This window comes from Doryrhamphus excisus, chromosome 15, assembly GCF_030265055.1.
Source record: "Doryrhamphus excisus isolate RoL2022-K1 chromosome 15, RoL_Dexc_1.0, whole genome shotgun sequence".
NCBI classification, from domain to species: domain Eukaryota; kingdom Metazoa; phylum Chordata; class Actinopteri; order Syngnathiformes; family Syngnathidae; genus Doryrhamphus; species Doryrhamphus excisus.
The window spans coordinates 14,067,501-14,092,730 of record NC_080480.1 but is presented as its reverse complement, the minus strand read 5'-3'; the positions used below and the strand labels follow the sequence as shown (position 1 = coordinate 14,092,730).

At 41.3% G+C, this 25,230-nt stretch overlaps 4 protein-coding genes and 7 non-coding genes across 15 annotated transcripts in view; 2 read left to right on the top strand and 9 right to left on the bottom strand.

The window, feature by feature from the left end:
* Positions 1–6,346: 6,346 nt before the first annotated feature.
* On the bottom strand, positions 6,347–6,429 carry LOC131103864 (small nucleolar RNA SNORD35). The gene has a single exon (XR_009119700.1). It is a non-coding gene; the product is annotated as a small nucleolar RNA SNORD35 (small nucleolar RNA).
* Positions 6,430–6,665: 236 nt separating this feature from the next.
* LOC131103879 (small nucleolar RNA SNORD35) lies at positions 6,666–6,747 on the bottom strand. Its single transcript, XR_009119715.1, has one exon. It is a non-coding gene; the product is annotated as a small nucleolar RNA SNORD35 (small nucleolar RNA).
* A 614-nt stretch (positions 6,748–7,361) lies between these two features.
* LOC131103863 (small nucleolar RNA SNORD35) lies at positions 7,362–7,444 on the bottom strand. The gene has a single exon (XR_009119699.1). It is a non-coding gene; the product is annotated as a small nucleolar RNA SNORD35 (small nucleolar RNA).
* Positions 7,445–7,675: 231 nt separating this feature from the next.
* Positions 7,676–7,760, bottom strand: LOC131103866 (small nucleolar RNA SNORD35). Its single transcript, XR_009119702.1, has one exon. It is a non-coding gene; the product is annotated as a small nucleolar RNA SNORD35 (small nucleolar RNA).
* Positions 7,761–9,332: 1,572 nt separating this feature from the next.
* On the bottom strand, positions 9,333–10,948 carry rps11 (ribosomal protein S11). Its single transcript, XM_058048702.1, has 5 exons — positions 10,879–10,948; positions 10,324–10,464; positions 10,066–10,141; positions 9,730–9,859; positions 9,333–9,500 (listed from the first exon to the last, which is right to left on the bottom strand). The coding sequence occupies exons 1-5, from the start codon at positions 10,891–10,893 to the stop codon at positions 9,377–9,379; spliced, it is 486 nt and encodes a 161-aa protein (XP_057904685.1). The 5' UTR covers positions 10,894–10,948; the 3' UTR covers positions 9,333–9,376.
* Positions 9,575–9,657, bottom strand: LOC131103862 (small nucleolar RNA SNORD35). Its single transcript, XR_009119698.1, has one exon. It is a non-coding gene; the product is annotated as a small nucleolar RNA SNORD35 (small nucleolar RNA).
* On the bottom strand, positions 9,921–10,002 carry LOC131103861 (small nucleolar RNA SNORD35). The gene has a single exon (XR_009119697.1). It is a non-coding gene; the product is annotated as a small nucleolar RNA SNORD35 (small nucleolar RNA).
* On the bottom strand, positions 10,207–10,291 carry LOC131103865 (small nucleolar RNA SNORD35). The gene has a single exon (XR_009119701.1). It is a non-coding gene; the product is annotated as a small nucleolar RNA SNORD35 (small nucleolar RNA).
* Positions 10,949–11,422: 474 nt separating the features above from the next.
* On the top strand, positions 11,423–13,224 carry polr3k (polymerase (RNA) III (DNA directed) polypeptide K). Its single transcript, XM_058048703.1, has 3 exons — positions 11,423–11,679; positions 11,753–11,840; positions 11,950–13,224. Exons 1-3 carry the CDS (start codon positions 11,569–11,571, stop codon positions 12,075–12,077), a joined length of 327 nt encoding a protein of 108 aa, XP_057904686.1. The 5' UTR covers positions 11,423–11,568; the 3' UTR covers positions 12,078–13,224.
* cdip1 (cell death-inducing p53 target 1) lies at positions 12,182–15,213 on the bottom strand. 4 transcript variants are annotated; one of them, XM_058048701.1, is made up of 5 exons: positions 15,009–15,062; positions 14,157–14,319; positions 13,929–14,087; positions 13,559–13,838; positions 12,182–13,485 (listed from the first exon to the last, which is right to left on the bottom strand). In XM_058048701.1, the coding sequence occupies exons 2-5, from the start codon at positions 14,230–14,232 to the stop codon at positions 13,374–13,376; spliced, it is 627 nt and encodes a 208-aa protein (XP_057904684.1). In that variant the 5' UTR covers positions 14,233–14,319; positions 15,009–15,062; the 3' UTR covers positions 12,182–13,373. The 4 variants fall into 4 exon arrangements, with proteins under 4 accessions (XP_057904684.1, XP_057904683.1, XP_057904682.1 ...); XM_058048700.1 differs by lacking the exon at positions 15,009–15,062 and adding an exon at positions 14,740–14,889; XM_058048699.1 differs by lacking the exon at positions 15,009–15,062 and adding an exon at positions 14,502–14,645.
* Positions 13,953–25,230, top strand: part of mgrn1b (mahogunin, ring finger 1b) — an 11,509-nt gene continuing 231 nt past the window's right edge. Inside the window, exons 1-17 of one of the 2 annotated variants that reach the window (XM_058048696.1) lie at positions 13,954–16,675; positions 16,968–17,086; positions 17,160–17,248; positions 17,313–17,459; positions 17,722–17,839; positions 17,917–17,983; positions 18,067–18,110; positions 18,201–18,252; positions 19,691–19,755; positions 19,819–19,978; positions 20,057–20,166; positions 20,234–20,448; positions 21,531–21,642; positions 21,731–21,776; positions 21,847–21,951; positions 23,488–23,533; positions 23,624–25,230. The exon at positions 23,624–25,230 is cut by the window's right edge and continues 231 nt beyond it. In XM_058048696.1, coding sequence (XP_057904679.1) covers positions 16,588–16,675; positions 16,968–17,086; positions 17,160–17,248; positions 17,313–17,459; positions 17,722–17,839; positions 17,917–17,983; positions 18,067–18,110; positions 18,201–18,252; positions 19,691–19,755; positions 19,819–19,978; positions 20,057–20,166; positions 20,234–20,448; positions 21,531–21,642; positions 21,731–21,776; positions 21,847–21,951; positions 23,488–23,528 — 1,578 coding nt within the window. In that variant the 5' untranslated portion in view covers positions 13,954–16,587 and the 3' untranslated portion in view covers positions 23,529–23,533; positions 23,624–25,230. Of the gene's footprint in view, positions 16,676–16,967; positions 17,087–17,159; positions 17,249–17,312; positions 17,460–17,721; positions 17,840–17,916; positions 17,984–18,066; positions 18,111–18,200; positions 18,253–19,690; positions 19,756–19,818; positions 19,979–20,056; positions 20,167–20,233; positions 20,449–21,530; positions 21,643–21,730; positions 21,777–21,846; positions 21,952–23,487; positions 23,534–23,623 lie in introns of both variants that reach the window. The other variant, XM_058048695.1, reaches the window with a different exon arrangement.

The following is a 25,230-nucleotide window of genomic DNA, read 5'->3' as shown; positions in this document are numbered from 1 at the left end:
ACGACACAGAAAAAAATCACAACCGTAAATGACATTTGTGGCGCCCCCTATGGGTTGTGATCAAAAAATGCTTTAGAAGACATGCTGGCATACAAGTAATACAGATACCCTCATACAGTCAATGACTTCTGGACAGTTAGTTGTTAAGTCACGGCCATGTTTTTAACCTATTTTGCTCAAATAATTTTTACATATTAAAGGTGTGTGCCAAATTTCATGGTAATTGGGCAAATCATCTTAAAGTTAAGATCCGGGCTGAGGTTTTGATTAGAATTAGGACAAGGAGTTAGCAATTTTTCAGGATCCTTCTGTTGTTAGATATTATTATTATAATATCTTTAGATTTGTCATCTATTCTGTTAATTTTATTACTTTTAATGACAGGATCCGGTTGGTTGGCTGCAGGATTGGGTCTCTGCTTTTTATAGTTGATGTGGTCGTACTGGTTTTTATCGGGCCATGATCTTCAGCTCATACTGGTTCAGTTTGGAAGTTAGTGTGGAGCAGCTGGGATGAGAATCAGCTCCTCCATTAGAGTTAAGATGAGAAGCAGGTCATACAGGAGAACCTATATTTAGAGGAGCCAGACAAGGTGGTTCGGTCATCTGGTCAGGATGTGACCCAGGACCCAAGACCCAGGAGAAGGACTGTGTCTCTCAACTGGCCTGGGAACGCCGATAGGAGCTGGACGAAGTAGCCAGGAAGAGGGAAGTCCGAGCTTCTCTGCTTAGGCGGCTACCACCAGTCTACCAGCTTGGTGCATTTTCTTGATGCGGACACTCACATAGCACAATCAGAGTTCCAAGTGTCCAAATGGCCTTTGGTTTTGTTGCCAGGTTGTTTTGTTGCCTGCCATGAGAAACACAATCCATCAGAGGAGGCAAAGAAGCAGGGATGGATTACTCCGAGGTTTCCCATGATCTCGCCTCTCTCTCCGGGGAGCTCTCGTTTAGGCCCCGCGCGGCTTCCCTCCACTGTCATTATCAGCGATGGGAGCCACAATAGGTCAGGGAGATGAGATAACATTGTGAGGGAGCCTGAGCAGCAGGTGAGAGACTCAATGGGTCTGATTAGGTATCTGGGTCCCAGGGTGTAGCATTGCCTCGGGGCCCTCGGGGGGCCTGGGCCCCGCCATCTGCTAGGGTGAATTCTCACTCAGCAGCGACACAAACTCTCGCTGTGTTGCCGCGGGGCATTCCTTGGAGTTTCTCCTGTTACCTTTCATGCAAAGTGTTACACTTTACAGCACCTTTGTCACCCTTTCAAATGACGGCTCAAAGGATGAAAGACGCCAACAAAGATTTTGTGTTCAGAACAGCGTACAATCACTCTTTGGAAATGTCATGGAAGTATCTTATGTTTCGACCTCCCCTCCCAACATGAGCGCTAATCAGGAAAACATCTATTTGTTGCTTCATTTATAATCATATGAAAAGGTTTAGATTAAGGTCAGGATTAAAATTTAACCATAACCCTACTCAGAACCATCCTCACCCTCTTTCTTTTGGAATATACCATGTTCATATAGACCAGGGGTCTCAAACTCAATTTACCTGGGGGCCACTGGAGCTAGGGTCTGGGTGAGACTGTGCCACATCAGGTTTTCTAAAAAAAAACAAAAAAAAAACGTATTTATTAAAAACAGAAATATATACAAACTTTTTCAGTGCTTTGGTTCCAATTTTCTACAATAAAAGCGCTGATAAAACATTCCACTGTTCTCAAATATCAATTTTTATTTTTCTGCACAAAATAGGATCAAAAATAAATCAACAAATCAAGAATAAAGAAAATCAATCAATCAGTAATAAATAAATATAATAATAATAATAAAAACTTAAGAAACCACATATAGTTGGTGGGTAGACAAATTATTTTTTTCAGATTAAAATGAACAAAGCATTATTAGAGCCTTGTAGACATGACAAAACACGACTATAGTCACATTTATACTCTTTTTATTTACAACATATTGCGCAACTGCAGGGTCTTGAGACACATGCTAACTCGCAAACTCGAGAGCTAGCGACCTAAACGGTAGCCTCCAAGTTATTTCCTTTAAACTTAAAAAGCCAAAAACTTACCACTTCCACACGGATAGGGAGGATAACTATGAACAGTTATTTAACCTTTAACATGAACATTAATCAAACGTAATCATTTTTTCTGGGTACATGATACCATACAGCATCCATATCAAACTTGCGCGGGCCTTTCATATCAAGGCGGGGGCCTCAAACTAGTGTCCTGCGGGCCACATTTGGCCCACGGGTCGCGTGTTTGAGACCCCTAATATAGACCAAGGCCATAATAATCTGTGCATCTTGAAGAATCAGTCAAAATGACCAAAAATGGCTGGGGTTGAATATGTTAATTTAAGGGACCCCAGCAACGAGCAACAAAAACTTGCCTCACAAGTCACTGTGGATGCACTAAACTGCTGAGAGTTATAGTTAGGGTTGGGGTTTGGGTTAGGAACCTACGCTAAAGTTAATGTGAGTGTTACATATGTCTTCTCCACTCTACTGCCATTTATTATGAAGTTCTGAGAACCATAATTTGACCTCTCTGCGTTTGTTTTTGAACTCAAAAGGTGTGAGGTCATCATTCGGCGAGCCGTGATCCCAGACTTGATGGCATGGCGGCCATGGTTCGACGCTTCACTGAATCCTCCTTTGATGCTGTGCACCTTCCTGCTTCAACGTGTTGATATTGAATGGCTGAGATCAGGTGAGAGACCATCCATCACAGGTTGCTTTTCACTGATGTTTGACATCTGGTAAAGCGCTTTAAATCAGTTATGACACTGACAACTGTGACCAGCACCTTTGACTTTTTAACACATACATCTTGACACGCTCATTTAACAGATGTTACATATCACTTACAAGCAGGACTTTACGGCTCCACATTCTATTCGAGCATCATCACAAGTGGATGATGGCAAGTCCAGATGTGGGGTTTTTGACCCCCATTTGTGCTTTAAGCAGTGAGGGTGAGCCAGTCTATTTTTTTTTTAATGCTGGGTTCCATCTGGTCATCTCTTCAAATGGTCGAACACTACTTGCACTAGCAGGGGTTATGACCCCAGTCACCCTCGATGCCTTAACTAACCCCTGCCGAGCCAACAGAAGGCGTGTGTTATGATCCTATAGCTAATGCAATGTGGACTTACCCTATGCATTCGAGCTGGCATGCTAGAACGTCACCTCCACCAAGTAAGTTAACTGTGGTCATTTGGATCAGGACCACATAGACCACATGTCTTAATGTTGCTAGAATTGGAAGTGGAGTTGTATTGTACTGTGCGCAATTAAAATAAACATCAATTTGTCTTGGTACATAAAATGAAAAAAACAGAAGTCTTAACCTTCTGTCCAATCAATAATACACAATAAATAAATACTGTAAAGCCCCTTAAATGATGACACATCTCTTCAAAAGTGGCAAAAATGTGTCAAAGCCCTGATAAGTAAATGGAACTATTGGTCACATGGGTGCAATGAAAATGCTGTGCTAGCTTGGAAAAGTAAACAATCCCCTACTCAAAATGTCACAATAGAAAGCATGCAACATTTTAGGCTGAGCATAGTGTTTTCACCACTCTAGGTAGGTAACAAAGGTGTAACATTTCAAGTTACAAAGCAAAGAATTTACCATACTCGCCTATGTTGGTCTGGCTGGTCAAGTTTGGCACAGTTCTTGTAAAATCCAATAACGTTCCACACTTTAGTATCATTTTTTGCTGATGTCTTTTGTGGTATTTTGCTCGAGCTAGCTGGTGTGCCTGCTATTATTAATATCCATTCTCGTATTCGGCAACAATCCTTGTTCATAGGACACTTTTTCAACCGATCGCTGCTCTTACAATACCTGGTGCATGTCTCCACCATCGATTACTCTAAAGATTTATGTCTGATTCCGATCAATACACGAGGCTGCTATATGCGCAGCACAAACTTTGGCTTGTCAAACTGAATATCTGGTGATATTGTTTATCATTCACAACCCTCGTAACAAAATATATCATATTTGTGTAGTAGTTTTACTTATTTTGTGTTATTTATATAAGGTAAAATAACAATGCAAATATGTATATACTATTATTATTAAAACAGTTGCTGGAGGTAATCATTTTAATGTCAGTATTCTCAAAGAACAGCTCAAAAAAGTATGCGATACAATATTTTTGCCGATTATATCCAATAAATAAAGAAAATACTGCAGTTACAGATTTTGTTACCTCTGGTCTCACAAAGAACTGCAGAAGAACAACATTCAGTCACATGGTCTTGCATTTACTGAGGACATTATGGACATTTTTTGGGAGCGAACAGGATGAGACCTCTGCCCCCGAGAAAACACTCTGTGGGCCGTGCTGCTCCCTGGGGTGTCTGTTATTTGGAGAACAACCTCCCAGTCTGACCATGGAGAGAACAAACGCCAGGAAAAACCCCCAAATGCAAGAGAAGACAATTTGTAGGCAAAACATTTCCTAAGTGAAGTTTTAAGCACAACAATAACAGAAAAGTGCTTACATAGCTGAGTTTAACCACTTTCTCGGTGTATCATTAACATTCCACATCACATTATTAGTGCACAACAACTGAATACCCGTGACCTTTTATTCATCTAATTATTAAGAGTGTGTCATCATTTTGTCCTGCAGGAATAAGGCCGCATGCAAATGACAAACTTGCATGTTTATCTGCAGTTCAGACACCACTGATCCTCAGCTTGTCAGTCAGGCAGTGTTCGAGAGGGAGGTGGTCACGTGACTCGTTATGAAGTAAACAATATGTGCTACGACTCTGGCCGCCATCCCTGAGAGCTATTCTTTTGGTTAGAAAATTAACCTGATTGACTATTTTAACTATATTTTTAAATATCAAAGCATCAGAACAAATAGTATTTGCATTCAAAATGAACATTTCATGAAGGCGAAATCTGTTGCTTGTAAAATGGTGGGTATTGTCGCCCCCGTGTGTTTGTATTGAGAACAGCATGTTTAAGACAAATATAGTACAGTACGTATATCAACAATAATAAATCGGTATTAAACTTTGGTACATGCTGATAAACAAGTAGAATCAATAACTTTCGTATCGCAGAAGTCGGAGTCGGGAAGTTCCTTATCGAAATCTCGTCTACCATCACCTAACTTCCCTGGTGGTCTAGTGGTTAGGATTCGGCGGTGCCGCGGCCCGGGTTCGATTCCCGGTCAGGGAACCATTTTATAGATTTAACGCTGCTGAAACAATGTATCGATATGCATAAGCACCTATAGACTGGTCGGCATTAAAGCACGGTATATCAATTTAATGGCACAATCCAGCACTAACGAATGAGTGAAGCAAATGGGACGCTAAATCAATTTAGATTGAGTGATTAATACAATTAGCACAAATCAGTTTAACAGCACTCACTGATGCTATTTTACCAGTTTTCTGTGAGGCATGAGGTCAACTCATCTATGATTTTGTTTTAAGAGCCCATCTATAATGCAGTGATTCTCAACTGGCCAATCTAGGTAGTGCAAAATAAGGTGTGCCAGCACAGGCCAACTTTCATGCATACAACGTTTTTATTCACAAATTCAAAAATGCATTGCAGAAAAAGTGATGTGGTAAATCTGAGAATCAGATCACTTGCAGTGCACATGGACCCAAATGTGAAGTGTAATAAGTTAGAACTCAAGTCAGTGCACTTTTGAATAGACCACCTCGCACCATGGGTCAATAGATCATATGAAACACCTTCCAGTATGGTCATGCAGAATTCCAAGCATAAGGTGAGCTTTCACTATATGCTGCACTGGTCTCCAGCAGATATGCAGCCATCTTGTGTCAGACAGCTGGCACAATAAGTCCATACACCGTCCTCCTGCCACTCAAGCTATAATCACTAATAACCACATACTATGGTAGAGCAGCAAGTGAATAGCACCAACACGAGGTATTTTCCAAGAAATCGGGTCAATACATTTTTTTGGCAAAGACCCCCACACACCAGTTGAGAATCACTGCTTTAATGCTATTGGTCTTAAATAGGCTGAAGTGATCAGGGTGAGGTAGAATGAGGCTGGGCAAAAATTAAGACGAGATAATCATTTAAACAAGAGTCACATTTATTTGGGAGCCACCTGTCTCCTAAAACCTTTGAAACTGCTTCTTTGCTCCAGCAGCCTTTGTGACTGAGGACGTTGAACCTCACGGTCTTGCTGAGCGGTCGGCATTCTCCGACAGTCAATGTCTGACTGAGACATCCCTGTAGATGACAGGATGACAGACGTTTAAGCAATGTTGCGTTTAATTCATGATGGAGGACAGTGGATGGGTGAGTGAATGAGGTTGCATCAGTTTTGCCATAAGGCGATGTCGTCAAAGCTTACAGCTTGGAAGACCATCGTGAGAAAAATAATCACTTGCAAACCATCGGTAAAAGATTGTTGTAAATTAGTCATGCAAACAATGCAGGTCAATTATGACTAGCTGTATTTACCTGAAGCATGGTGACAGATGCACAGACAGGTTCTTGTGACTCTTAAAGCTGTGATGCAGGTAGTCGCGTCTGATGACGATGGTCCTCTGCATCTTCATTTGTCACACCTGCATGCACACAAAATGTTACACAGGAAACTAAACGATATTGTATTTAAGAGGAATACTGTCACATCAGTTTTGCCATCTGGCATTGTCGTCACAGCCTAGTAGGCTTGGAAGACCATCGTGATATACATCATTTGTACGTTTAGTGCAATGGTGAAACATTCCACATGGGTGAGCGTTCCTGCATTTAAAACTGACCTGAGAGAATTCGGTCACTCTTGTCAAAGTGCCTTCGATAGCCTGGGGAAAAATACATACATTAGTTAGCTGATGCAGCTATAGACAGTTTCATTAGTCGTTGGATTTGAAAAGCAAGCAAAGCCAAAGAAGGCAATATCGTCAGAACCATGTAGGTTTGGAAAACCATCGTGATAAATCTGCAGCCTTGTAGATTTACGAACATTTAAATATTTACCTCTTGGGGTTTTGAAGCCTCGCCCGGGCAATCTTTTTTACGGTCCTTGCGCCCCACCTGCGACCAGAACACATTTTGTTCTGGAAAATGGTGGCTGTTTGATAAGCCGCCTCGGTCTGTAAAGAGGGGGGTAAACAATTTAGAATTAGAGACAATGCTAAATAGCACCCGTACTGTACTACAATCCGCATTGCAGAGCATAGCCAAGTTTTGATAAATCGTCATACATGCCATCGATAACTCAGACTTGCTAAATGCTGAAAAGAACAAATAAAATGATACGGTGACAGACGTTTAAGCAATGCTGAGTAACGGAGGACGTGGATGGGTGAGTGAATGAGGTTGCATCAGTTTTGCCATAAGGCGATGTCGTCAAAGCTTACAGCTTGGAAGACCATCGTGAGAAAAATAATCACTTGCAAACCATCGGTAAAAGATTGCTGTAAATTAGTAATGCAAACAATGCAGGTCAATTATGACTAGCTGTATTTACCTGAAGCATGGTGACAGATGCAGACAGGTTCTTGTGCCTCTTAAATGGTTGTATTTGCAGATGTAATGCAGGTAGTCGCCTGATGACGATGGTCCTCAGCATCTGGAAAAAAAAATATTAGTTTGCTTGCTTTTCATATCTAAAAACTAATTGAACTGTATGGCTGCATCAACTAAGCCAAAGAAGGCATTATCGTCAGAACCATGTAGGTTTGGAAGACCATCGTGATAATAAATCATCTGCAGCCTTGTAGATTTAAGAACATTGAAATATTTACCTCTTGGGGTTTTGAAGCCCAGCCCGACACTTGTAATGGGGAATATGTTTTTGCTCTCCTTGCCCCCATCCGTGACCAGAACATGATTTTTGTTCTGGAAGATGGTGGGCTGTTTGATAAGCCATCTTGGTCTGCAAAAGGAGGGTGGGGAGAACAATTTAGAATGAATTAGCGACAACGCTAAATTGCACACGTACTGTACTGCAATCCGCATTGCAAAACATAGCCAAGTTTGGATAAATCATTCGTATACTATTGACAATGCAGACGTGCTAAATGCTGAAAAGAACAATTTCAGTAAAATGTCACACGGAAACCACGTGCACAAACAGGAGAGTAAGCTAACCACGTTGGCGTCACACGAGGGTGTACAGCTCGACTACATAGTCGCTATCTAAACCGCAACTCCACTATTAAAAAACACTCAGGGTGGTTTTGTAGAAGCCACATAATGTTTACGACAACAATTTAAGCTCCTGTGTTTGACTACCGGTAAATAACTTGATTTAAAAAACAGGCCGTTTTCTGGTACATACTTGTGCATCCGACGTCTTTGCCAGCCGAGTTGTAAAGAGGCCGGAACATGCGCGAGACCGGTGGAACTAAGATATCAACCGGAAATGACGTCACCATAAAGTTAATTAACACGACGGAGACATGAAATAAATGTATAAAATGTGTGTAATATTAATGGTAATAACTAATGTCAACCACAATTACAATGCTTTGTTTCTATTTTTGTAATATAGTGGTATAAGGCAAGGTGTAGTGGTTAGGATTGGGCGCTCTCACCGCCGAGGCCCGGTTTCTTACAGATTTAATGCCGCATATTAACCAATACATCTTGCATGGAAACAAGTCCATGTTCTAAAAACAATGTTTGGAAAGCGGTATCAAAGCACAAAATATCAATTTAACGGCACAATCTAGGAGTAACAAATTAGATTGACTGAGGCAAATGGGACGCTGAATGAATTTAGATTGAACGATAAACCAACTCAATTAGCACATATATTAACAGCAGTGGCTGATGCTATTTTACCAGTTTTCTGTGAGACAGGAGGTCAACTCACATGTATGAAATGATTTGATCTGAGCCCGTGTTTCTTTTTTGGCTTTTCCCCATTTTGGAACCTTTCGAATTTACTTTGATGCAGTGATTCTCAACTGACCAATATAGGTAGTGCAAAAGGTGTGCCAGCACAGACCAACTTTCATGCGTATTTTAACAGTTTTATTCACAAATTCAAAAATGAATTGAACACAAAGTGCTGTGTTGAACCTGGGGAGTAGAATCCATGTGCAGTGCACATGGACACGAATGTTAAGTGTAATCGAGGTTAAAGGCTAAGGCTAATAACCACACTCTCCATGCTAGAGTAGCAAGTGAATAGCACCAACACGAGGTGCATTCCAAGAAATCGGGGCAAAAAAACCCCACACCAGTAGAGAATCACTGCTTTAATGCAATTAGTCTTGAATAGGCTGAAGTGATCAGGGTGAGGTAGAATGAGGCTGGGAAAAAAATAAGACAAGATAATCATTTAAACAAGAGTCGCATTTATTTGAGAGCCACCTGTCTCCTAAAACTTTTGAAACTGCTTCTTGGCTCCAGCAGCCTTTGTGACTTTGAGGACGTTGAACCTCACAGTCTTGCTGAGCGGTCGGCATTCTCCGACAGTCACGATGTCTCCAACGGAGACATCCCTGTAGATGGCAGGATGACAGACGTTTTAGGCAATGATGAGTGTAATTCATGGACAGTGGATGGGTGAGTGAATGAGGTTGCATCAGTTTTGCCATAAGGCGATGTCGTCAAAGCTTACAGCTTGGAAGACCATCGTGAGAAAAATAATCACTTGCAAACCATCGGTAAAAGATTGCTGTAAATTAGTAATGCAAACAATGCAGGTCAATTATGACTAGCTGTATTTACCTGAAGCATGGTGACAGATGCACAGACAGGTTCTTGTGCCTCTTCTCAAAGCGGTTGTATTTGCGGATGTAATGCAGGTAGTCGCGTCTGATGACGATGGTCCTCTGCATCTTCATTTTAGTCACCACACCTGCACACCACACATAAAAATGTTACACAGGAAACTAAACGATATTGTACTTCAGAGGAATACTGTCACATCAGTTTTGCCATCTGGCATTGTCGTCACAGCCTCGTAGGCTTGGAAGACCATCGTGATATACATCATTTGTACGTTGAGTGCAATGGTCACAAATTCCACGTGGGTGGGTGGGCGTTCCTGCATTTAAAACTTACCGGAGAGGATTCGGCCACGGATGGAGACATTTCCGGTGAAGGGGCATTTCTTGTCAATGTAAGTGCCTTCGATAGCCTGGGGAAAAATATACATATATTAGTTTGCTTGCTTTTCAAATCCAACGACTAATGAAACTTTCTATAGCTGCATCAGCAAAGCCAAAGAAGGCATTATCGTCAGAACCGTGTAGGTTTGGAAGACCATCGTGATAATAAATCATCTGCAGCTTATAGATTTTAGAACATTTAAATATTTACCTCTCTTGGGGTTTTGAAGCCTAGCCCGACACTTTTGTGGTAACGGGGAATCTTTTCTTTGCTCTCCTTGCCCCCATCTGCGACCAGAACACGCTTTTTGTTCTGGAAGATGGTGGGCTGTTTCTGATAAGCCCTCTCGGTCTGCAAAAGAGGGGGTAAACAATTTTTAATGAATTAGCGACAACGCTACATAGCACCCGTACTGTATTGCAATCCGCACTGCATAGCCAAGTTTTGATAAATCATTCGTACATATTATTGACAACTCAGACGTGCTAAAAGCTGAAAAGAATAAATAAAAATGAGATACGGAAACAATGTGCAGAGGAGGCTAAGTTAGCCACGTTAGCATTCAGCTAGCCACGCTAGCGTCACACGAGGGTGTACAACTCGACTATATATTAGTGATCTAAACCGCAACTGTTCTGTTAAAAAAACACACAGAATGATTTATGGGAGCCATATAATAATGTTAACGACAACAATTTAAGCTACTGTGTTTGACTACACGTAAATAAGTTGATTAAGAAAACCAGGCCGTTTTCTCGAACATACTTGTGCATCCGCCATCTTTGCCACCCGAGTTGTAAAGAGGCCGGAACATGCGCGAAACGGACGGAAGTCAGAGAACAACAGGAAATGACGTTCCCATTAATAAATTGACTCAGATATGAAAGAAATGTTTAAAATGTGTGTAATAATAACGGTAACAACCATAGATTAATCTTTACCACAATTAAATGATTTGTTTGTAGTTTTCTGTAATATAGTGGCATACAGCATCATTGAGTAAACCTCGAGTATATTTTGAGTACCTCATTGTTAGGCCAAGTGTCCTGGTGATGATGATAATAATAATAGCAGTAATAATAATAATTTCAATAAAACATTTACTCATTACGTCTAACATTATGTCTAACCAGAGTGATTCTTTTTATCATAAATCTCATTAACCTTATTGGAATATAGCAAACACGACTTTCTTTAGTAACTCACCTGCATATGTAGCTACTGTTTGTGAGTAGATTTAAACGTCATAATAAAGTCAAGCGTTTTACAAAACGGCAGAGAAAATATGTGTTCCGACTCCCCGTTTCTCGTCGAGTTATTAACGGAGTAACACAACTCAATGCCTTCTTCCGGTATTGCTTCGGTTTTGTTTCTGCAGTCAGCCTAAGCTTATTTTGGGTGTGATATTACACATATATCGAGCTTTCAAATCCAATTTAGACGTAAATATAAAATATGCTTCTTTTTTGTCCAACCTGCGGGAACGTTTTGATCGTCGAAGAAGGCCAGAAATGTCTGAGGTTTGCTTGTAACACATGTCCCTATGTACATAACGTCACCAGAAAGGTACGTCCACACACGTAGTATACTACATTTTATTAAAACCACATCAATTCTGACACCCTTTTGTGGTCTGCAGGTAAATAACAGAAAATATCCCAAGTTGAAGGAAGTGGATGATGTCCTGGGTGGAGCTGCTGCTTGGGAAAACGTGGATTCTACTGCAGGTGAGTTGCCATCAAAACAATATGTGGAGTCATTTCAAAATATAACAGTATAATGTGCTGTCAAATACTGTAGATTTGATACTGTAATATACCCATATTGTTTTTACAGAAACCTGTCCCAAGTGTGAGCATCCTCGGGCGTATTTCATGCAGATTCAGACACGATCTGCAGATGAACCGATGACCACTTTCTACAAATGCTGCAACGCCCAATGTGGCCACAGATGGAGAGATTAATGCGTCGACTGTGTTGCCGTTGTTTTCTATTATGTTTATTGTACATTTACTTAATATTTCTCTAATACTTAAACACACAGTGCCTTCAAAATGACAATGAAGTGTCAGCAAAAACTGATGTACAGACTTTTATTGATAAAATAGTACCTGTATACAACTGTCAAAACAAAATTTAACTTACATAGTTATACATATCACAGACATTTAGAGAGCAATCCAGATTGGCATTTACCTCCCCACCACAACAGTTGTAAAAACCTTAATGCTTTTTTTTGTACATCTTAGCAACTCAAACACATTAAGTCACGGTGCTTATGCTGTTATTTTGGCTCTGCATTTTAGTGAGCTAGACAATGGGGCATGCTGTTTATGAATAATTGTTTTATTTGAATAATTGCATGTAAAAGCCTATTTTAGTGATTATGTTAATTGCAGACTTTTGTATCTGTCATGCTTGTGATCAAGGTAGGTACAAAAAAGGGGGGACTAATGACAGATAATCAATAAACTTGTTCCCCAACATTCTTAATTACTGCGGCGGAGACAAAACATTCAGCCTACAGTTAGGATACAATCTACAGTGAGATCAGATTAAATGCCAAAACCTGTCTTTGCTGGTACACAGGAACTTTGTGGCTTCCCCTTGTAAAAAAAAAAAAAGACAAGACAAGACTACAATGACTGATGAGGAGGCAGGCTTTATAATGTATCAGGAGGGATATTTGTCCTTAAAAGTGCAAATGTTGGCTTTTTTCAAAGTACATCAGGAACAAATGAGCAGAAACAAAGAACACCCCAACTGTAATTCACTCTGTGCATACTGAATGAAGCCTGGAACAATAATCAAACAAAATGAGTCGAAAATTACCAAATATGTAGACAGACGTTAACAAGGGATTGTGAAAAAGATTATTCAGGATCAAAGTCACAAATGTTCACAGTTTTCAATATAATCTTGTTAAAAGAAAGAATAAAATATTCTACATAAATATTAAAGAAATTAAATGTAAAAACAAACCAATAAACCCCAGCTTGCTTCATAGTGAGACTTAAAGTGACCAGTTTGTTTGCCGACGGTTTTCTTCACTCACATGTGTAACATTGTAACAAGCCTTCACTTGGAAAATAAAAAGCAACCTGACCTTTGCATGAATGTATGAGGCGGAAGATATATACAACATATTAACTGCATATGTGAAGACAAACATACAGTGGTGACACGGTGCAAAAAGTAAGGGTGAAAAGCCTGTCACTACCAGCAGGGGGAGCTGTGAGTGTGGGTGTGCATGTTGGGGGTTAGCATATACGCTTGTATGTGTAGATGTAGCCCTTACAGTAAGGGCAGGTGTGTGTCACATCCTTGAGGTCGTCGATCAGACAGGGAATCAAGCAGCAGCCCAGATCACACCTGAAAAAAACAAAGATATTATCATTCATGTCTGTTTTTTTTTTATCTCAGGGTCTTTTCCTGATTGTCTCACCCCACGAAGAAGCAGAAGAGGCAGAAGAGCGTGTTCATGAGGCCCACGTCGTGCGAGATGCGCGTGACGATGGCCTGCTGGCAGTGCGGACACACCGTCTGCACCGGCGACGTCTGGAACATTTCGCCCTGCAGCACGGTCACGGTAGTGGCGGCGCCCGGTGGAGCCATGACGGTCGCCGTGTGGCCCCCCATGTGAACAAAGGGGCCGGGTCCTGGGCCCATCTGTCCCGGCATCGGGTGGGGGTAATGGCCGGGTGGCGGCGGAGGGTAAGCGGCACCTTTAATGAAAACAAATAACTGAAGTCAGCATTTTTTCCCCCAATGAATTCATTGGAACAAATATATAAACATTTTAGGAATTGATTCACCTTGAGGTGGCGGGGGCATAGGCATCGGCATTGGCATCGGCATGGGACCCTCTCCAGGAACATGTGGCGGGAGGAACCCCGGATGCGGGCCCTCATAAGGAGGCGGGCCATAGTCTGGAGGTAAAGGCTGTCCTTGCAGGGGCGCTGTTCTTACAGGAGCTAAAACCCAAAAGATTATGTAAAAAGTTTCTATTACATTCATATTTTCGAGATTAATTGTACCAGTACCTGGTTGTCCATTCTTTTCCTCAATGAGAGGAGCGCTGGGACCTCCAGGGTACGGAGGAGGAGGATCACTGGACATACTGGCCTGGTAAACTGGACGAGAATGGGAGGTGTCGGGCGTAAAGCTCCACCGAGAACACACTTGTGACCTTCAGGATCAAACAACCTAAAAAAAAAAAAGTATTACGTCACTTACAGCTAAATGTAATTCTAATGTAATTGATTTAATATTTAAACATAATTGAAGTTAGCATAGCAGGTTCTTTATTACATATTATATAGTGTATGTACAGCATGTTTATCCCATCTTGGATGTTCAATCACAAATTGATACAGGTGGGAAATTACATTCAAAACGTCATAGGGTTTTTGGCCCATTTTACGACGCTTCCTCCAAGCTAGCAAGCAAGCAAAGCAAAGCAATGTTTAATTTAAATCCTTCCTCTCAGATTATCCAGCTCAAGGCTTTATGGGCACAAGCAGCCCCTGGTAACTGCTTTACGTAACATAGACCATTGGGGAGGAAAATAACCGTTAACGATATAAATCAAAATAACGCGCGTTAAACACTGATATTAATTATTACATATTTGTATCGCCGTAGCAACAACGGCTCGTGACTGACAGCTCGGGGTCTCGCAACCACAGACTCTTATATTACTATTAGCTTGTGACTGAGAGACAAAATAACAACTTAATAACCACACGGTTGTTATTTATCCATCACAATACTATATACGGTATCATACAGCTTGTTTGCTAACGTTAGCCGTGCGCGTTAGCAAGCTAGCGCCTCCATTATAAACACAACAACAGGGGTGGGGAATAAGAATAGAATTGAATAGAATGACGAACCACAGAGAACAAAGTGATGGAATGTGACCGCTTAATAAAGTATAAAAATATACTGGTTATTTTGACAGGTAATACCTCGATATCTGCGTCTGTAGTTGGGTCCGCGGATGAAGTTAGCAACAAGGACTCTCAAGAGACCAGGATATGAAATGCTTTGAAATGCACTCAACAGAGTGTAGTACTCCATGAAGCAGAAAATCCGCCATGATACTTTGATGAAATGAATGAACTTTATTTACTAAACAGAATAATTATATAGTATATTTAGAAATGAGCAAAAATCCATTGTATTGCAGAAGTGTAGATATGATGTCAATAATAACCTGAGCAGCAGTACGAAATAACTTTTTCCTTGTTTATTGTACTTTTTCCTTCCTTACAGTGTTACCAACGCTTAACAATCAACATATAAAATAATCTTACTTGTGGATAGTTAACAGGCAGTTTTTACACAGTGCAACATTAATTAGATTAATAAAGTTGACAGGCTATATCCTAAATCATCATCATCATCATCATCATCATCACTGACTTATTTGTCATCAATTCAACTAATCACCCAAAGAAGCGTGATAAATGTACAATTTTTTTTATCACACATGTGCCGAGTACAAATTTATAGTGCAATGCGTCTGCATTCTGCTTACCGTCATGGCGGCCAAACCTGCTCACTGCACACTATGGAAGTGGCTTCTTAGTTGCAATATCCTTATTTTTAGTGTCCTTGGTTAGCTGCTCTCCTGACGACATTCGATGTCCGCTAAACGGATTTACACATCATAATGGCGTAAAAATGCTAATATAGATCAAATATACATTTGAAAATCTAAATGCCTGCTAATAGAATAGTCTTTAGAAATTACAAAACATCAATACTAATGCACCAATGCGTCCAAAGATTACTAACACGACTTTATTGTGTATAAACCGACCACGAAGCTTAGGTCATGTGACGTTTAATACGTAATTCCAAAAATACACACAAAAAACAAAGGTATGGATCTAAATCAACGTTTCGTTTCAAAGCACTGTGTGTAGTGTTCAAATGCCAAACGGGGACTTGTGTTATTGCCGTTTCAAATTGTAGCCGCTGGGGGGCAGCATACTCACAATCAAAATATGTTTCTCACAAATTGACCATACCACTGTAAAGTCAGTCACTATTGGGGTTGAATTATTTGTTGTCCTGATCAGTGGTTTAATAAAACCAACACACACCCGACCACGCCCCTGCCTGACCTCCCACTGACTCTTTCCGTAACGCTATCCCAGCGGATTGCGCGCTTCCACAAAGCGAACGCCCCCAAATATCAGGAAGTGCTCAGGGACACCCAATCAGACCGCGTTCCTTTGCTAGCGTTAGCATCTCCCTGGCAAAACAAGAGCTCCTTCGGTTTCTTGTTCGTATTTGGTAGTCAACAAAAATGGCGACGTCGGATTAAATTGTACGGTTTATTGTCAACTCTGCCTACATTCTAACGTGAGCGTTGCTTGGGTGCTATTGTTAGTCGTTGCCGGTGACGCGTCATCGGTCGTCTTGGCTGCTAACTAAGGTATTGCTAGGCGGCGGAGGAAGAAGATGGGCTCCATCCTGAGTCGCAGAATCGCTGGCGTTGAGGATATCGACATCCAAGCTAACTCGGCATATCGTTTTCCGCCGAAGTCAGGTAAGTCGTCGGTATTTTATGTCATATAACGAAGTAGACACGAACTTTGAGGTATGTCAGTTCGGGTAATTAGTGTGAACGTAGTATACAAGCAGGATGTCAACATCTTAACTCTGGGGGATTTAAAGATGTCAACTTCTCGCGATATGAGACTGGACACTAACATGAGTGTCAGGTAGAGTTATGATTATGGTACAATTTGGGGTATATTCATGAGGATTGAAGTAATTGGAGTGATGTGTGGATAGTTAGTTAGTTGCTGCAGTAATATTTGCCTCCATTCCTCTTGCAGGAAATTATTTTGCCAGTCATTTCTTCATGGGAGGAGAGAAGTTTGACACGCCGCATCCTGAGGGATACCTTTTCGGGGAGAACATGGATTTGAATTTTCTGGGAAACAGACCTGTGCAGGTGAACTGATGTTTCTTTTCCTTTAAGAGTGAGCATTTCAGATCGTTATCAATAATTACTTGTCTCCTACTAGTTCCCTTATGTCACTCCTGCACCCCACGAGCCGGTGAAAACCCTGAGAAGTCTGGTCAACATTCGGAAGGACTCATTGCGTTTGGTCAGGTAAGTCAGGACATTTTAATGACTATTTGACCATGATGACCATGTCAAACTTTGTGGTCTGCAGATACAAAGATGACTCGGATGCTCCGGTGGAGGAGGGCGGCAAACCCAAAGTCCAGTACGGGGTGGAGTTCACCTTTGACGCTGACGCTCGGGTGGCCATCACTCTCTACTGCCAGGCTTTTGAAGAGTTCTCCAATGGGATGGCTGTGTAAGAATATTTTCATTTAAATTACTCACTTCACTCAAAGGACACATCATTAATGGATGGACACAGCAACATCAAACAGTTGTAACTATGATGTGGATCCCCAGTGGAAAGCTTCAGAGCACCAAGACTAGAATAGACTTGGTGCGTCCTTAGCAACCATCAGTTGCCATGGATACTGCAGCATATGATGGGATGCGAGCAAAGGAAAAAGTGAAGAATAATAGAATATGTGACTAAACAACCCTTGCCCCCCCGTGTGAAGGTACAGCCCCAAGGATCCAACAATGGCCTCGGAGACGGTCCACTACAAGAGGGGTGTCAGCCAGCAGTTCTCCATGCCGTCTTTCAAAATAGACTTCAGCGAATGGAAAGAGGAAGACGTGAGTATTAGCATCCGTCATTCCCTTACACGTAATATAACAATTTAAATATTTTATGTTTTTTTTGTTCCTCAAAGCTGAACTTTGACCTGGACCGAGGAGTGTTTCCCATGGTGATCCAAGCGGTGGTGGATGAAGGTGATGGTAGGTTGTGAACAGAAATGATAACATGCAAACACGCTTGTTATTAACAGTAGGAGTAACAATCACATGTTGTTTTGTTCAAGATTGCCTCGGACACGCTCACGTTCTTTTGGCAGCCTTTGAACGAGTACGTATGCATCCGAGTGTTCAGTTCAGCATGTAAAAAGTTTTTATATGAGCTAATGTAAGTTTGTCTCATCCTTTTTACTCCCTGCAGCACGTCGATGGCAGTTTCTCTGTGAAGCCACTGAAGCAAAAGCAAATTGTAGGTGGAATTCATGTTTTTTGGATGCCTTTTGGATTTATTATTAGGTTAGGTTATTATTAGGTTAATATTGAATGGGGCATGATTTAGTAGAGTGTTTCCCCAAGGACTGCAATCTATTTGTGGTGATGATGCTTTCATAATTGGTTATGACGCATTTGCGAAAAGTGAGTTCTACGTAAAAGCAAAACAAATATCGGTAACACTTACTTTGAAGGTCAATTGTATAATGAATTATGAGCGCATTCATAAGGCATTATGATGCATTATGATGTGTTATAAATGTTCAAAATCATATATGACAACTTTTAACAAGGTTTTAAATGGTTATAAGTGATGGATATAATGTGTAAAGAGCTTTTGCAATAATGTCCAATAGCATCAATGTGTGATATAGGATGACTTTTTGAGCTCGAAGTAACGTGATAGCTTTGTCTTAGGTTACAAGGTGGCTGTTGCTTAATTATGAAGACCTACTCCAAGAAGGTGCAAGGTTCTTGAAATCGTGGGCAGGTTAATATTCCACCTACAATCCTTACTCATGGTGTCTTAAATAAAATGCAGAAAAATACACAGCAATATAATATGTAGATACCAGACAAAACACTACTAACAAATAATGCAAAATAACTAACCATGTGAGCTTTAAACATATAATTTATTCGTCATTTACAATAACAGTATAGCAAAGCACTCTGGGAAACGGGAAGAGATCCCGCACTGAGCGCTGAGGATGCTAGGAAGAAAATTATAATTTGTGTGCACGCTGAAAAGCCTTGGAAGCAACCACCTTACAAGGTTAAGACAGGGGAGGAGTGAGATCGCCGGCCACCACGGCAGTGGGCAACGTCCTGCCTGGTCACTTTTTTAGCGTTTTATTTAAGACACCATGAGTAAGGATTGTAGGTGGAATATTAACCCGTCGGCGAATTCCTTTTATCTTTGCCCGATAAGCAGAACAAAGCTTTGGTTGGGAAAATAATGACTTTTTTGCCCTTTTTTGATATGTGGCAGACTAAACCACCAAAGTTTATTGTTAATCATGTTGATTTGTTCTATCTGGCGCCAAGTTGATTAATCGGAACAACAATTTTCAGATGAGCTGACAAAGAAAATAATTGTTAGTTGCAGCCTGATTACTTGCTAGATATTGCCACAGAGTTGCTAATTTGGCAACCCTGATGCCTCCTGCTATTCCCTGAGCTTTATAACACCTTTATGTGCCAGGACAAATAAAACACTAAAATAGTGTATTAATAACCTAGTGTAGTGTAAAATAGTGTTTTTGATGGGGAATAACATTTTATAAAAATAATTCTAAGCAATTTGATTCATGGTAAGCTCCAAACTACATGAACGATCCAGTGCAAAGATGTGTCTTTTTTTTTCTTATGTTTCTACTGCATGAATTTCTGTCAAACTCGATTTCATTCTTCAGGTAGACCGTGTGAGCTACCTCCTGCAGGAGATCTATGGCATCGAGAACAAGAACAACCAAGAAACTAAGGTACGCACACAAGCGAGAATGAAAATGTCTGAAACTAACTGCGTCCCCTCCCCCCTCCTGCAGCCGTCAGACGACGAGAACAGCGACAACAGCAACGAGTGCGTGGTGTGTTTGTCGGACCTGCGGGACACCCTCATCCTGCCCTGCAGACATTTGTGCCTGTGCAACTCGTGCGCCGACACCTTACGGTACCAAGCGAACAACTGTCCCATCTGCAGACTGCGTAAGTGATGTGATGGTTCATTGGTTGAGCGGATGTTTGTGTGTGTCTAAAACGGGATCCGCGTTCCTCTTGACGCAGCGTTCAGGGCCTTGCTGCAGATCCGAGCTGTGAGGAAAAAGCCCGGAGCGCTCTCACCTGTCTCCTTCAGTCCGGTTCTGGCTCAGACGATGGACCACGATGAGCATTCTGTCAGCTTCCAGAACATCTGTACTTGTGTTTCCTTTAGCCAGGCACTTATTTGTATTCTGGTCACAGAGCTCGGACTCCGTCCCACCCGGCTTTGAGCCTGTGTCGCTGTTGGAGGCCCTGAACGGCATGCGGTCTGTGTCCCCTGCCATTCCATCTGCACCCCTCTATGATGACATCAACTTCTCGGGTAGTGTCGGGGGCGACGGCAGGCAGCTGAGCTCCCCGGAGCATCTTAGCGACGGCGGGCTGCAGAAGGGCAAAGTCAGCAAGTCGCCTGACAGGTACATGTTCATGATGTGGATATGCTTTGCAGGTTGCACTGAATCATATGGGGGGGGGGCTGTTTCTTATGATTTACAACCCCCCTGTAGCTAATTGATACAGTCAGCACAAATGAATCCCTCTCTCCAAACCAATAACATAATAATTCATTCATTTGTTCATTTTCTACCGCTTATCCTCATGCTGGAGCCTATCCCAGCTGACAATTTGGAGTCGCCAATTAACCTAGCATGTTTTTGGAATGTGGGAGGAAACCGGAGTACCCGGAAAAAAACCCACACATGCACGGGGAGAACATGCAAACTCCACACAGAGATGGCCGAGGGTGAAATTGAACTCGGGTCTCCTATTTGTGAAGTCTGTGTGCTAACCACTCGTACACCGTGCAGCTCCTAAAAGGTTTGATTTTATTTTATTTACAAATTTGGGTAATAAGAGTTAATATAGGGGTGTTATTTCATGTCTAGAGGGCTCTAATAATGCTTAAATATTCATTCATTTTCTACTATCTTTATCAAGCTGTCCTATCTAACCTGAGCATGATATGATAAAGACTAGATAGGACAGGATTCTGACCTGATGAAGTCTGTTCAGATGATGAAATGTCCAAGCCAACCTGAAGGGTCCAGTCGCAATGGATTCAATGCCATGAGAATACAATTCATTCATTCATTTTCTACGGCTTATCCTCACGAGGGTCGTGGTGGTGCTGGAGCCTATCCCAGCTGTCTTCAGGCAATAGGCGAGGTACACCCCGGACTGGTGGCCAGCCAATCACAGGGCACAGATAGACAAACAACCATTCACACTCACATTCATACCTATGGACAATTTGGAGTCGCCAATTAACCTAGCATGTTTTTGGAATGTGGGAGGAAACTGGAGTACCTGGAGAAAACCCACGCATGCACGGGGAGAACATGCAAACTCCACACAGAGATGGGATTGAACTGGGGTCTCCTAGCTGTGTGGCCTGCGTGCTATCCACATCGTCTTTGTAGAGTTAAATGGACCTCATTAGCAAACATAATGAAATGGCTATAAAGGTTGTGTACGCTAATACTCTCATGTCTTCTCCCAGCACCCTGAGGTCGCCATCTTCTCCCATCCAGGAGGAGGATGAGGAGAAGTTGTCCGAGATGTCAGACGCTCAGCCGCACACACTTTTGTCCAGCAGTCCCGCCCCAACAGACGTACGTTGCTCCTCACTCCTCCATCTTGTCTTCAAACTACCAGCATAGCAGACATGAGCGATAAAGAGTCTTCTTCTTCTTCTTGCAGGCCACAGCGACCGAGGACGTCGCCGACTCGCTGTCCCCGGATGACGGTGAGTGTATAAGAATGTGTGAAAGAAAGTGTGTGCGTTTGAATGACACCTCTCTCTGGTGGTGCTCCAGAGGACAGGATGCACGCCGGCGCTGATATCCTCCAGGACTGCGGTAGCGAGCACAGCAGCTTGACCAAAACAGAGAGCGACCCCCCAGGCGAGCTGTCACTGCCAGGTGAGAAATACTGCAAATACTAATACTAATACTAATATCACATCATCTCTTGTGTTTCCTGGGAATTGACCGTGCACACCAATATCATAACGGCAGATGTAACTCTTAAAATGCTTCAATTGTAATGTTTAAATAATATATTTAATATAATGTAGTGAAATAATTATGAATAGGAGCCCCACTAATGGCAAAACATTGTAAATAAAGAATAAAGAATAAAATACCTAATAATGTAAGAAAACATATTAACAAGGATGTAAACAGGTTTTCTATGTTCTAGTTCCAAAAATACTTGTATTTGATCTTATTTATCCTATTTAGTGGAAATAGGGCTGCACGAGTGGTTAGCACGCAGGCCTCACAACTAGGAGACCCAAGTTCAATTCCACCCTCGGCCATCTCTGTGTGGAGTTTGCATGTTCTCCCCGTGCATGCGTGTTTTTTTTTCCGGGTACTCCAGTTTCCTCCCACATTCCAAAAACATGCTAGGTTAATTGGCGACTCCAAATTGTCCATAGGTATGAATGTGAGTGTGAATGGTTGTTTGTCTATATGTGCCCTGTGATTGGCTGGCCACCAGTCCAGGGTGTACCCCGCCTCTCGCCCCAAGACAGCTGGGATAGGCTCCAGCACCCCCCGCGACCCTCGTGAGGAAAAGCGGTAGAAAATGAATGAATGAATGAATGAATGATGAGGTTTGGAGAGAGGGATTCATTTGTGCTAACTGTATCATTGATGAATGAATGAACCTCCTAATGTTGTTTTTGTGAACGCCACAAGATGGCAGTAGCTGCATTTGAAGTATCATGAGTGGTCATCATCTAGAACAGGGGTGGGCAAACTTTTTGACTCATGGGCCGCATTGAGTTAACAAAATTGTGCGGGGGGCCAGAACATATATTTAACACACACACACACTATTTTACACTCTAATTTTGTTTTATATGATTAAGATATGCCTTTATTCGTCCCTCAGTGGGAAAATTTGTAAAAGTGTCATACTATCAGCTATATGTTCTCATTTCCCTCAAACGACAAAACGTAATTTTACTTCTTTTTTTTTTTTTACTGAATAAGACATCATGTTAAAAGTTGAAATACTCTGAAAGTAACTGGCGGGCCGGATTCAAACGCTTGGTGGGCCGCATGTGGCCCCCGGGCCGTAGTTTGCCCACCCCTGATCTAGAAGCTAGTATATATACAGCACCTCTGCATGCGCTATAATATTGGTTGTTGACATGGGACTAATGTGTTACACTTCCTGTACTCATTGGTACTATTAATACTGTATGAGCAGTTTGACCGTAGCGCTATTCCACCATTGGTTCTGTTGCTGCTGTGTTGTGACTGAAGACAGGAAGTGAAGGATAGCAAGTTGTCGTCTTTACTCTGATGCTGTTTTTGTCCGTCTGAAACTAAATGGCTGTGTTTCTGGATGCTTTGCACGAGCTGCTCCTCCTGTTTCCTAACATTCCCTCTCCTTGCGCTCCCGGCTGTCCTCCACTCTTCTTCCCACCTCCTCCTCCTCATCATCAGTCCTAGGTCCTGACTCCTGCTCTGTTGGTATGGAGGAGTAACAGCGGTATGTAGGCTTTTCTGTCCCGCTCTTGTTCGCTTTTTTTCCATGTCTGAGCCCGCGACGTTCCGGTTTTAATCTTCCTGTCTCCTCCAGGGTCGTCCGAGTCGACGGAGAGCCTGAAGAGTCAGAGCACAAACTGCTCCAGCCAGCCTCTCCTGTGCCCCACTAGCAGCTTCCACAGGGAGGACGAGCACCTTCTCCCCTGACCTGGACCCCACCTCCTACTCCTCTTCATCCACATCCATGCTTTCTCCTACCTTCCGGCCTCCTCGTCAGCGAGCCCCCATGGAGTTTCCCCTTTTATTCCATCAGGGCTAACGTGTAGGAAACCACTACTTTTACCAAATGTGGATGCTTCAGACTACTCGTCACGGCGGTGCTGTTTAAAGCACACTTACTATGTTTAAACTTTATTAACGCTACATTCACACGCATTTTTAACCTTCTATCTGTGTTTTAGTATCCTCGTCACCGTTTCCATGACAACCATCTGTAAAAGCATATTCTATTTTACTGGCTTTTTGGACGGGACTTTGCACTCTGACCAGATCGTGTATAATCCATTCCAGGCTTTATGGTGAGATTGCATTATTATACATAAAATATATATTAAGGCCACGCTGAAAAGAGGAGTAATATTACATGTTTGTAGTACACTAAGTAAAAAAAATCGCTAATTAAATCGCCGGAAATGTGTTTTTTTTAAGTAATACTTTTTCACTCATGACCATGCTCTAATTTATTTAGGGTTTTTTTGTAAAAAATAAAATAAAATTTGAATTTTATTTAGTTTTTTTGTAAAAAAAATAAATAAAATAAAATAAAATAAAATAAAATTTGAATTTTATTTAGTTTTTTTTGAAAAAAAATAAAATAAAATTTGAATTTTATTTAGTTTTTTTTAACCAAAATTTTTGACATTAGTCCTGCAATATACAGCCTTTTTTAGGTTGGTATTTCAGTGACATAAAAATTCTGTAAAATTATTAATTCTGACTTTTTTCCTGTAAAATGAAGACTTAATTCTGTTTTTTTTTGTTTTTGGCGTTAAAATAAACAAAACATTATGTGTATTAAAATGACTTTCTTCTGACAATAGATTTTTGAAACAATTAATTCATGGCCGTAATATAACACAACTTAAATGATGACTTAATTCAATACTCCCACTATTTTCTTATATTTCAGTGTGGCCTAAATACCTTCCATTTGTGTTAAACATGTACATTTATTATTTAAAGTGTACTAAATCTATTCTCATACTCGTACTGGGAATCCTGTGTTACTTTTCCAGTTGTATCCTGGTATGATATCACTGTTATTTAGAGGAACGCAAATGCTGATATAGACATAAGGGACTAGATATTCTGTACAAATGCATAAGCGCTACAACTTGAATTCATTGTTTGAAAGCGTGCAACAAGTAAAGATGCTTCAGCTGTGTGCTTTTGTGAAGTGGTTGCAAAAGAAAAAAAAACGGAGCATCCTGCGCATCTTTGTGCCTTTCCGTTGATTAGTTTGCCTGCTTGTTGCATTGAAGACATCTTTACTGAAATGCCACAAATATTTGACATAAAGAGCCTTTTAGTTCTTGTAATTAGGGGATATGAAATATAAGTGTTGTGTGTTGATTATATAACAATGCAGTTAATCTACAGGTTTAAGACCACATATAACAATATGTGCATATTTTTTTTTTA